Here is an 11829-nt window from a genome sequence, read left to right as displayed (position 1 = left end):
CTAAATAGACCATTATGTAGACCACTACTTGTTAGCCCACTAACTAATTATAAGCAACTACTCTTACCTATTAGGAAAACTATTTGACTAATTTTGAAGCATAATCCAACATTCATATGACGCTAGAGAAAAGAATCCAACCTAACACCCCATAGCAATGCATTTCGGTGGTGACTGTTACAAACTTAATTACAACTAAGTATAGGTTCACATGAAGCTAAAATAATCAAACATAATACCCCATAAGAATGCGTTTCGGTGATTGTTACAAACTTATAATAACTTAGTATAGACCACATGAAGTTAAACCGAAGATTCAAATATAATGTAACATAGGCTATGTTTAGTTCACCTGAAATTTTCTGATCTGAACTTATCTAATCTGATCTGATCTGAACTTATTTTTTCTGATCTTATCTGATCTGAACTGATCTGATCTGATCTGTATTTACAAGATTTACAAAATTTTATCTTTTATAAATTATATTATTACTATTATATTATTACTTTGTAATTCATTATTCAATACATTATAAGATCTTATTTATAGTAATACTATTATTATCATTTGATTTCTATTACAACTTTTACACAACTTTTATTATTAATAATAATAATAACTATTGTCATTATTATAATAACAACAACAATAATTATAATCATAACAATAATAATTATTACTAAAAATAATTATATAACCCAAGTCATTAATTTATAATAGCACTTATACAATGTTTCACACTTTCCCTTAAAAAAAATATTTCACACTTGAGAAGTCGGCAGACTCAACTCTTTTTTTTCATATAAAATAACATAAGATATATAAACAACTATGATTTACGCAAGAAAGAAATAAATAGTGTGCAACTTCAAATAGCTTGAGAGATTTGGAATTCGGTAGGAAGAGGTATACCGAATCTAAATTTATGATTTGTATCTCGCACTTAGCTTATTTTGAAATGTAATCCGAACTTAGTAGTTTCATTGTCATGAATTTGAGCTATCATATTTTATATATTTCTTATTTTTGCGTCAATCTTATGTTCTCAACACGTGGCTTTTAATTTTCTATTATTTAATAACAACAAAATAACTTAAAATAATAATAACAATGATATTTATAATGATAACAACAAGATTAATAGTAATTACCAATATTAATAATTAATAAGTACAACAACAACAATAATAATCCTTTTGAACAAATATACTAGTAAATAATAATACTCTCTTTGTATTTTTTTTTTTATCTTTCTCACTTAGAATCTTGACACTATTAACAATTAGAGAGAATCTTTTAGATTTTTCTCAATATATAAGAAAAAATATAGTCATGTGGGGTCTTGTTTGATTCGTCTCAATGAGTACTTTATTAATATTCGATTATTATAATTTTTACTAATATGTAATGAAATATATTTAATATTAATAAGGAGTTATTAAATATAAGCTAAGCATGGTTTGAACTGATCTGATCTGGTCTGATCTGAACTTATTTTTTATGATCTGATCTGATATGATATGATTAGATCTGAAATAAGCAAAAATAAGGTGAACTGAACATGGCCATAATCATAGCAACGCGTTTTGGTGATTGTTACAAACTTACAACTTCGGTCCCTCCCAAAAATACAAACTCACAACTAAATTTCTGTACAAGCAAGTTTTCGGTTCGGAATGGATACATTCAATTTGAATTCGGTTCTATTTCGGATTATGGAATTTCAGGTTAGATTCGGATATGAGTTAGATCAATTATGGATCACTATATTATTTAAAGGAAACAAAATCTTTTTTTTCATGAAAAAAAGTTTTTGAAAAAAAGTTTTTTTTTCGTAAGAAAAACCTGATAATAAAATACATAAATTCAACTGTTCCGGTATCGAAAACGGTGACGGACTTAAGGAGTGTCCGACAATGAAAAGGGATGACCGTGAAGGATGATCTGCAAGAGAACAAACGTGAGCTACTCGGGGTGGTTGTGAGGAAACCCCCTCCGACGCTCAAGTCAGCTAGTGCCCGATAGGAATATAAAGAGAGAAAGCTTAGAGAGAGATAAGCTATATTTAGTATGAAAGAGAATGTACCTGCAGGAATAGTACTGTTTAGCTATTTATAGGCGTACTATCATCTGACATGGTAGGTAATCCTTTGACACATGTATCACTGTGATGAATCTGTCAGAGGGAATATTCCCTTTGTTTTGTCCTCTTTTGCGACCACGACGGCAGTCCCGGCCCTCAGGTAGATGATATTTAATTTGTTTGTCGTGAGCTCACGTCTCAATCTTTTGCTATTGGCCATTATACTGTCCGTTAGCACACTTGGGTATTACCCATACATCAACTTTAAGTCATAAATTCATAATCATTAGGATAAAAGTTAATTCGGGTAAAACTGGTTTTAATTACTATTCAATTCTGATTCGTGTAAATCGAATTAAATAAATTCGAATGGAATCAGCTTTGCCACGGCTGTGCACAACCATAGCAAATGCGATAAGCGATTTGGTGAGGTATCCTTCAATCAGTATGAGTGACCGGACCACAGTACTATAGTACAGTACAATTATTATAGAAACCTCGTGGAGTTGGCATGTGGGATATAGGATCATGCTAAAATTATCAGTCAATTTAATTGATCGGACCACATGCATGGCGTGAGTCATGAGGAGGGCCAAATTCACGTATAAATCAAAGTTTGGTCCACTGCCACATGGATTATTTCAGCTGGTCGATAACTTTGGATAGTTTTCTTCGATAGGTCCTTGGTGCAGCCCATGCAACCTACATAAAAAAAAAAATCTATTAGGGCAAATGGGGGGCGTATGGGGTAAATATTCCTTAGCTTGCGCTTAAGTGAAATACATTGCAGCCCAAAACTACATCAAGGAGAGCTCGTTTTGTTCCATCATTAACTCATTTTTGTCTATTTCATTAGGTGGTTTTAATTTGTAGTTACAGTAGCTACAAAGATCTTTTGTATGTGAAGCTTAGACGTACTCACTCATGCTTGGACGTCTATCATCGTGTGGGCTTGTGAGATATTGTCGTCGGTTGTAATTACTGTGATGGCGCCCACAAATTAAATGTGCGTTTTGATTGTGCTAGGTTAGTCTGTTGGTTTCGAAAATATATGATCCATGCTTTCATAGATTGATAATGTACATTATTAGAATGGACATTGTGTTCGTTTGCGTTAGAAAACAGGGTGTTGTAGTTTAATTAATACGGAATAAGATCAATGAAATAATCAAGATGAGAAAACAATAAATTAAAGATGAACAAACAAAGAACACAAGGATTTATGTGGTTCGATCAAATTTGACCTACATACACAGGTGGGGGATTAAAACTTATTCATTATAATGGAGAATAACCAGAGAGAATAATACAAGGAGTCCTAAAATTACTAGAGGCTAAAAGTGTTTCAAAAGTTGTGTGTTAAATAATGACCACCAGGAAACCCTTTTATAACATAAGGAACCCCATACAAAACCCTAAAAGATAAATAAAAACCGGAATACGTAAAAACGCGTAATAGTTAAGCCGCCCGATCGGACGACATCCGCCCGATCGGATGGTCAATTTTTCCAAATCTGTTGATGCCTCGGACCCGATCAGGCGACGTCCACCCGGTCGTAATTCACGACAGACCCCCGATCGGATCGGGAGGGCTTGCGAAAAAGAATCTTGACAAGTTCAAGGCACCGAACTTTAACAAATCTCCACATTAGCTTGAAAAAGATCAAACAAGGTAACTCCAACTTGAACCAAGAAGTAATGCTAAGCCAAAAACCATAGAACTTCCAATTTGAACAAAATTCCATAAGCCTATCCATTGTAGGCAATCAAAAACAGACATCTTCTATAATTGTGTATCGATGCGTCTTCGAACACAAAATTCGTATACAAAACCATCACATGGCCTCGATCGAGAGTATGAAATCCCCAACGCCAAGCATGCTTCCTCAAATTGAACAAACTCTCTTCAAATACTTCTTCATCTCAACAACAAACTCAAAAGACAATACTAGAAAACTGAATGATAACAATAATTTTCAAATTGCAATTGTACTTAGTAAACACAAAAGTACCAAATTTGAGATAAGAATTAGCATAACTAGAACAATAAAACTAATTCATAACCAAGATTGCTAATTTATTACAAACTCAAAAGCAATCTATCATAGACTCCAAAAAAAAACAATCCATACTGTTTCTCGTTTTACCAAGGGATCTCAAAAGTGCACCAAACATAAAGAGATCGTAGAAACTGCAGCCCCAAAATCTTGTAACCCTAAAGTGCAAGATCATCATCAAGAACAACATCGACAATATTTGCAGATTGATCCTCATTGGACCTTTCTCCATTTTTCTTCTTTAATTTCTAACACCTAGATTTAATATGACCCTTCACATGACAATAGTTATAGATTTTGTCAGATTTCTTTCCACCATGAGCAACCAAAGTATTTGTGTGAGCAGAATTATTAGATTTATTAACTAATTTGCTGTCAATTAGATCTCTCTGATTTAAGGCCTCCTTGACATCCTGCAAACTTAAATCATCTTTACCACATAATAAGGTATCTCAATAGTGCTTATACGAAGGTGGTAAAGAACACAACAACCTAATAACCATATATATCCTCATCATCGACCTCAACATCGATGTTTTGCAAATCCAAAATTATAGAGAAGAATTCATCTAAATGAGACTCAACCGGTTTACCTTTTTCCCCTTAAAATTTCTATATTTATGGAAATCATCTGAATATTTCTGTTTTCTTAAAAGTTATTGAAATTTGTGAGCACTTTGTTGCTTTTGGCTGAATTTTGCTGAATTTTTCTTAATTCTCCTTAATTAAATTGAGAAAAGTACAAAAAAAAAACATGAGGTAAACAGACCTTTAATTTATCACTTGTTTTAATAGCAATATTTATTAGTTAAATGCAATTCTTGAGGTTCCGTTTTCCCTAATTTAATTGTGGTAACATCTTTACAAGATGTGAATGCGTGAACTATAATGAGTATTTTGTGTCAAAAAGAAAATTATCAAGTTAATGTCGTTATTTGAATTGGATAATCATGTAAAAGCTAATTTGCTACAACGAGGAGTAGAAGGTGTACCTGCAACTAAAGAACGGTGGGAGACCCTAGGACTTGTTGGGAATGACCCCCCAACACTCAAACCAAATTGAGAGAAGTAAATATAGAGAACAAAATAATAATTATTGTTTTTTTTTAGGAAAAATGGTATTTAGTGTTTTACTTCAATAGGAGGTGTAGAATGTATATATTAAATCACGCTTTTCTAAACGTAATATAAGAGTATCCATAGCACTTCAAATACAGATCAATGATGTCTCATCTGTTCAGATCTTATTTGATTATTATTCGCTCTTAATTAGTATCATATTGTGATCACTTTATAATAATGTATACATGACCTAACCTATGATACTATTTCGATATACTACAAATAGAGATGGCCAACATTGCGGGCCAATCCATCCCAGCCCGCCTCCTAGGCCGTGTGGACTGAGCCCACGAAAATCCCGGTCCAACCCAACTCGAACCATGAAATTGGTGTGTGGGTCGTGGGCCAAATTTTTTGAGCCCAACCCACGAGAGCCCGCTACTAAAGCCACCCAGCTCGGGGAAACCAGTTCAGCCCGACCAATAGATCATGGTTTACACTATGATCAAGATATTGATTTCAAGGTTCGTGCTTACAGTGATTCTGACTGGAGCAGTTGTCAATTTACTAGCAGATCACTTAGTGCCTATGCAGTGTTCATTGGTTCAAATTTGGTCCCTGGGGATTGAAGGGATGAACTAAAACATTCTTTCATTCTCTATCTTTACTATAATACACCATTGGGATTGAAGAGATGAACTAAAACATCGAAATAGATACACATTAGGGAGGAACATCATATTCCTTTATTATACGACATAAAAGAAGTACAAATATATATGTGGGTGGTAAATTTTATGTGTAAATACAAATCTCAGCACTTCTAACAATTGCATGATCATGTTATTAATCTTCAAGACCATTAGTAAGATTAAAGGCAATTTCCATGCCATCGGGCTTTTCACCAGCATGAAACAGATCACACACTAATACAGCTGAGTTCACCACAAGCATTGCTATATCGATCTTTTTAAAGATCCCCAGCTTTCTCGCGTCACTATTATACAAATCGGGGAGCTCAGCTCTTCTCGATTCGTTGATGATAGCCATGTATACCTGTTTGTTCAATTACGAGTAGTTAATTAAGGTTATTAAGAGAATGTCACCCATGAAGTGTTTGTTTACATACCTCACAGTCAAATATAATTTTTTCAAGAACTAATAATTAATGGGCCAAATAATATTAAGCTAAGAGTAATATCCAAATTCCAATTACCTGGAGCGTTTGTTGGTCTTCCAAGTCCTCAAATTCTGGTTTAAATCCAAGCTGAGACGCTTTTCTGCGAGCAGCATCACAACATTATTAGATAGTATCATATGTTTGGTTTAAATATATACATCGAAATTGATATACTTCGTAAGTTCGTATCTATATAATGATATCTGATGGATAATCTGCGTACCTGCTGAGGAGATAAGAAACTGTGCTTCCTTGCATCATCAAGCTCTCAGAAAATTCACGGGACCTCCGTCGGGCTTGTTCACTTCGAGTAGTATTGGCGTACTCCCACATGTAATACTTGAGCTTGTTCAATTTTTCAACCAAATCTTCAACATCAATTTGGTTATTTTGATCAAGTTTCTCAAGCTCTACAACAAGGCCATCGAATTGGTCCCTAAGCTTTTCGACACAGGTCAATCGCATAAGAACATTTCGAATACATTGCATAGCCCAGTTTGCACCAAGGACCACATACTCTTCGATGGCCTTGGCAATCTCGGCCTTCAATTGATTGTTCTGTTGCTCATACCTTTGTGTATGTTGCTCGGACGCGGTCACCAAATCAACCAGTTTGTCATGAGCGTCATTGACGTGGTCGAGGTATTTGATGCGCTCCACCTCCGAACCGAGATTCGACATGAGGGGCGCTTCTCGGAGTCTTAGTATCCTGGCTAGGTTACGCAGTTGGCCATGGTCCAACAAGATCATAACATCGTCAGCCTTGCGGAACTCCAATGCACCAGCCATTTTATCCTGAAACTCTAAAAAGAAATCATAACCAACACTTATATAGTATTTTTAAAACAAAATGAAGATGTACGAACTACACATCTTGTATAGAAAATAATTTCCATATGTTAATTTGATGGACCAATCGGAGTTTGTGAAATTGGTTGAGTTGGCGAGGATTTAATTAAAGATGAGTAACCGTATAGTGGGAAAACAAAAATAGACTAGTTTTAATGAAAAGTGATTACTATGTACTAACCTGTTACCTGCTAATGTATTTGCGGTAAATAATGTGTAGATGTATTGAATAGGAGTCTAGCTAATTCTTAGAAAGTTGAATTTTGAATTTAAAGAGTCCAAAATAAAGCTATTTCATACGACGAAGGGGCTCATTAATTTCCTCGCTATTTTCTTTTTTAAAAAAAAAGTTCCCTTGTTATTGTGTTCGAACCACGATATGAGATAATATAATACACTGTACACAACTAACATATTAGATGTAACGTGGGACACCAAAACATTGGCATAACTTCAAATGGAAATGATAAAATTCCCTTTAGATCTCCCAATATCTACAAGAATGGTATAGTGGATGTCAATTCATGGGCACATAAGATAACAACGCTAATTTTTTGGTACATCAATAAGTTGCTAATGCTGCTTGAAGTCCGGGGATATGAGTATTGGAACCTCAAAGAGGATGAACTTTCATTCAATAGGTCGACCTTACTCCTTAGATAGTTATGCTTTGAGATCAATTATTTGAAATTGATGCTTGAACTTATCCTTAATTAGAGGTCCTCTCATTTCCAGGCCGATTCTATGGTTTGTGTTGAAGATAATTGTCTTCAAGTAGCGTTTAAGCCATCATTAATCATGAACATTTTTTTTTTGGGATATTCTACATAGCAAGCTCATATTTTTCACTTTTCTACGTGATCAATATGGCTCTTTTTTTTTGTTTTTACGTGGTAAGTCTCAGACTCTCAGTTTAGTTCAATCAGAATTCTGTAGCCATTTCTGTTAACTTTTCGGTTAAACTTCTCCAAACTTTTCCCCTTCCTTCTCTCTATTTTGACCCCCTATTGACCTCACCCAAAACCACCCATGCTGCCACTTCCACCACACCATCTGTCGGAAAATGTAGGGACCTCTTCCTCTAACTATCATACAACCTACCCCCACCCTCGTGCAACTTTCCTTACCCCGCCCTCCCACACCAGTCACCACCACCACGCATAGTTTCGACCGCAACCACCCCTCAAAATGCCCCCTTATTTCACTGTTTCACGCACCCAAAGACCGCACCTCTTCTCATAACTACAATGCCACTAACCCCTGGCCTCGTACAACTCCCTTACCCACGCCCTTCTTCACGAGCACGGAGCACCCCACATCGTTTCGACTCTGATCACCCCATGATACGCCCTCATCCCATTATTTCACCCGCTTCACCACCAGAGTTACTCCGACACCTTTATTTACCTAAAAAACGGGATGTTGTGTCGTGTCCGACACGACACTTTGCTTGAATACTTCATTTTAAACTAAAAAATTGACTTTTTTCTACAAAATAGCCGACACTTGGACACCTGTATCCGAGTAGACAATTAATTTGTCTCTGTATAACATAGTTCACCACTGCTAACACATACCCCAATACCATTCCGTAAAACAATTATATTAGTATGCACATGCATTAAATCTGATAATAGTACAAAAAAGTGACGGTGGGTAGTCTCGAGATAGTGTATTCGTCCGGAAAATTGTGTGGCTGAATATGGCAAATTAGAAATGATATCTTTTAAAAGAAATAAAATCTTTTTTTCATGAAAAAAGTATTTTTTTCGTAAGAAAAACCTTATAATAAAGTGACTTAGGTTTTTTAAAAAAACACATAAATTCAACTTAAGTCATAAATTCACAATCGTTAGGATAAAAGTTAGTTCGGGTAAAACTGGTTCAAAGATTCATTCGGATTCAGGTCTACTTGATAGTTTTTAGAGTAGAAAGGATATTAAATAAAATATAGAGAAGTATTGCATTAAACTTGCTCAATTAATTTCAATACAATAAGTGCCTTTTATATGTTTACAAAATAAAAAGTAACTAACCTAAAAGTTAGCCGCATAACTAAGTAGTGGAAAACATGTCATATACCATATCCTCCATAACTACTATTCACTAATCACATTTTAGTTATAAAATAAATTACCCACTAACTTACTACTAGCCACTAATCCTAATTGTTAGGAAAATCATTTGACTACTTTTGGAGCATAATCGAACATACGGATCAACCTTATTGTTAGGAAATAGGGTGTTGTAGTTTGATTAATGCGGAACAGAAAATCAATGAGATAATAAGGGTGAGAAAATAATAATGATGAACAAACAAATAACACAAGGATTTACGTGGTTCAGTCAAATTTGACCTACATCCACGGGTGGGGGATTAGAGCTTCTTCACTATAATGGAGAAAATCAGAGAGAATAATACAAGGAGTCCTAAATCTAGCGGCTAAAAGTGTTTCATAAGTTGTGTTAATAATAATGAACACTAAGAGCCCTTTTATAATCATAAGGAACCCGTACAAACCCTAAAAGATAACTTAAAAACGAAAAAAATATCGAAAAACGCGTTCAGCGCTCAAAACCGCGCACCGCCCGACCTATTGTTGGAAAGCTCTTTGAATAAGCTATCACCTCCAATTTCTTCGTAAACTTCGTGAGTTCTTCGTAAAGCAGTCATAACCTATTGTTAGGAAGCTCTTTGAACAAGCTCAAAACCGTTTCATAAGCTTCGTGAGTTCTTCGTAAAACAGTCATAACTTTCTCGTTTCTCATCGAAATTGGGCATATGACCTATTGTTGGAAAGCTCTTTGAACAAGCTATCACCTCCAATTTGAATCACATCAAAATCATTTATAGATTGAGAGATATGTGCATTCAAAGTTATCCTTATGCCATTCACAAGATTTCAAGTCATAATTAACACTTATTTAAGTTCGGTTTTAATTCGATTAAACTATGTCGAGTTTCCTAGTATTTTAATTACGGTTCGATTCTGATTCTGATTCCGATTCGTGTAAATCGAATCAAATAAATACGAATGGAATCAGCTTTGCCACGGCTGTGCAGTGTGCACAACCATAGCAAATGCGAATATGCAATTTGGTGAGGTACATTACAATTATTATAGAAACCTCGCGGAACATGTGGGATCTAGGATCATGCTAAAATTATCAGTCAATTTAATTGATCGGACCACATGCATGGCATGAGTCATGAGGAGGGCCAAATTCACGTATAAATCAAAGTTTGGTCCACTGCCACATGGATTATTTCAGTTGGTCGATAACTTTGGATAGTTTTCTCGATAGGTCCTCGACCGATGCACCCCCTCTACTCCTCGGCTCCTCGCCTCCTTGGTGCATCAAAGACCTTTTGTATGTTAAGCTTAGACGTAGGGCTATTCTCCCCAGCTTATTTTCAATTCAGTTCAGTTCAATTCAGTTCAGTTCAGTTCAGTTCAATTCAGATCAATTCAGTTCAATTCAGCTCTGGACAATACTTCTACTCTCACATATCACTATTCATTTCAGTTCAGTTCAGTTCAGTTCAATTCAGTTCAGTTCAATTCAGTTCAATTCAATTTAATTCAATTCAGTTCAGTTCAATTGTTTTATGTTGAAGATAACAGGCCCGTACTCACTCATGCTGGGACGTCTACAAAAGCGTGGGCTTGTCAGATATTGTTGTCGGTTGTAATTACTGTGATGGCGCCCATAAACTAAATGTGGGTTTGATTGTGCTAGGTTACATTATTAGAATCTTTCAAAAAAAAAAAAAAGGTTACATTATTAGAATGGACATTGTACTAGTTTGTCTTCAATAGTAAAATACAAATGTTGAGATTGATTTAACGATAATACTCCATATGTGAATTCCTTTCAGATAAAGTAGGATAAGCCATAAAATCACATGCATATAGTTGCATTGTCATTCTCATCCGATTAACAAGTTCGACATACTGCTATACTAAACGGAGTGGTTAGTTAAAAACTACTAAGGGTCTATTTACCTCATTATTTTTTTTATGGGTTTTTTCCCTTAAATTTACTGAATATTTCTGGTTTTTTAAAGAAGTCATTGAAATTTGTGTACACTTTGTTGTTTTTGGCTGAATTTTGCTGAATTTTCTGAATTCTCCTGAATTTTTCTGAATTTCTTTGAATTTTTCAGAGAAAATTTTAAAAAATGAGGTAAACAGAGCTTTACTACTTGGTTTAATAGCAATATTTATTAGTTAAATGCAATTCTTGTGGGTCTGTTTGCCACTTTGCCCTAATTTAACTGTGGTAACACCTTTACAAGATGTGAATGAGTGAACTAAAATGAGTATTTTGTGTCAAAACAAAAAATTATTAAGTTAATGTCGTTGTTTGTATTGGGTAATCATGTAAAGGCTAATTTGCTACAGCGAGGAGTAGAAGGTGTACCTACAACTAAAGAACGGTGGGAGACCCTAGGACTTGTTGGGAATGACCATCCGACTCTCAAATCAGGTTGAGAGTAGTAAATATAGAGATCATATAGTAATTATTGTATTTCTTAAGGAAGATGGTATTTAGTGTTTTACTTCAATAGGAGGTGAAAAATGTATATATTAAT

At 34.9% G+C, this 11829-nt stretch overlaps 1 protein-coding gene across 3 annotated transcripts; it reads right to left on the bottom strand.

The window, feature by feature from the left end:
* Positions 1-5926: 5926 nt before the first annotated feature.
* On the bottom strand, positions 5927-7771 carry LOC104897427 (hypothetical protein). Of its 3 annotated transcripts, none has more exons than XM_019250420.3 (4): positions 7414-7771; positions 6607-7186; positions 6420-6483; positions 5927-6259 (listed from the first exon to the last, which is right to left on the bottom strand). In XM_019250420.3, the coding sequence occupies exons 2-4, from the start codon at positions 7170-7172 to the stop codon at positions 6050-6052; spliced, it is 840 nt and encodes a 279-aa protein (XP_019105965.2). In that variant the 5' UTR covers positions 7173-7186; positions 7414-7771; the 3' UTR covers positions 5927-6049. The 3 variants fall into 3 exon arrangements, with proteins under 3 accessions (XP_019105965.2, XP_019105966.2, XP_019105964.2); XM_019250421.3 differs by having other exon boundaries at positions 6607-7178; positions 7421-7770; XM_019250419.3 differs by having other exon boundaries at positions 6607-7178; positions 7414-7769.
* Positions 7772-11829: the final 4058 nt, after the last annotated feature.

Source organism: Beta vulgaris, chromosome 6 (genome assembly GCF_026745355.1).
Source record: "Beta vulgaris subsp. vulgaris cultivar EL10 chromosome 6, EL10.2, whole genome shotgun sequence".
Taxonomy (NCBI): Eukaryota; Viridiplantae; Streptophyta; class Magnoliopsida; order Caryophyllales; family Amaranthaceae; genus Beta; species Beta vulgaris.
This window is presented reverse-complemented; position numbering and strand designations above follow the sequence as displayed.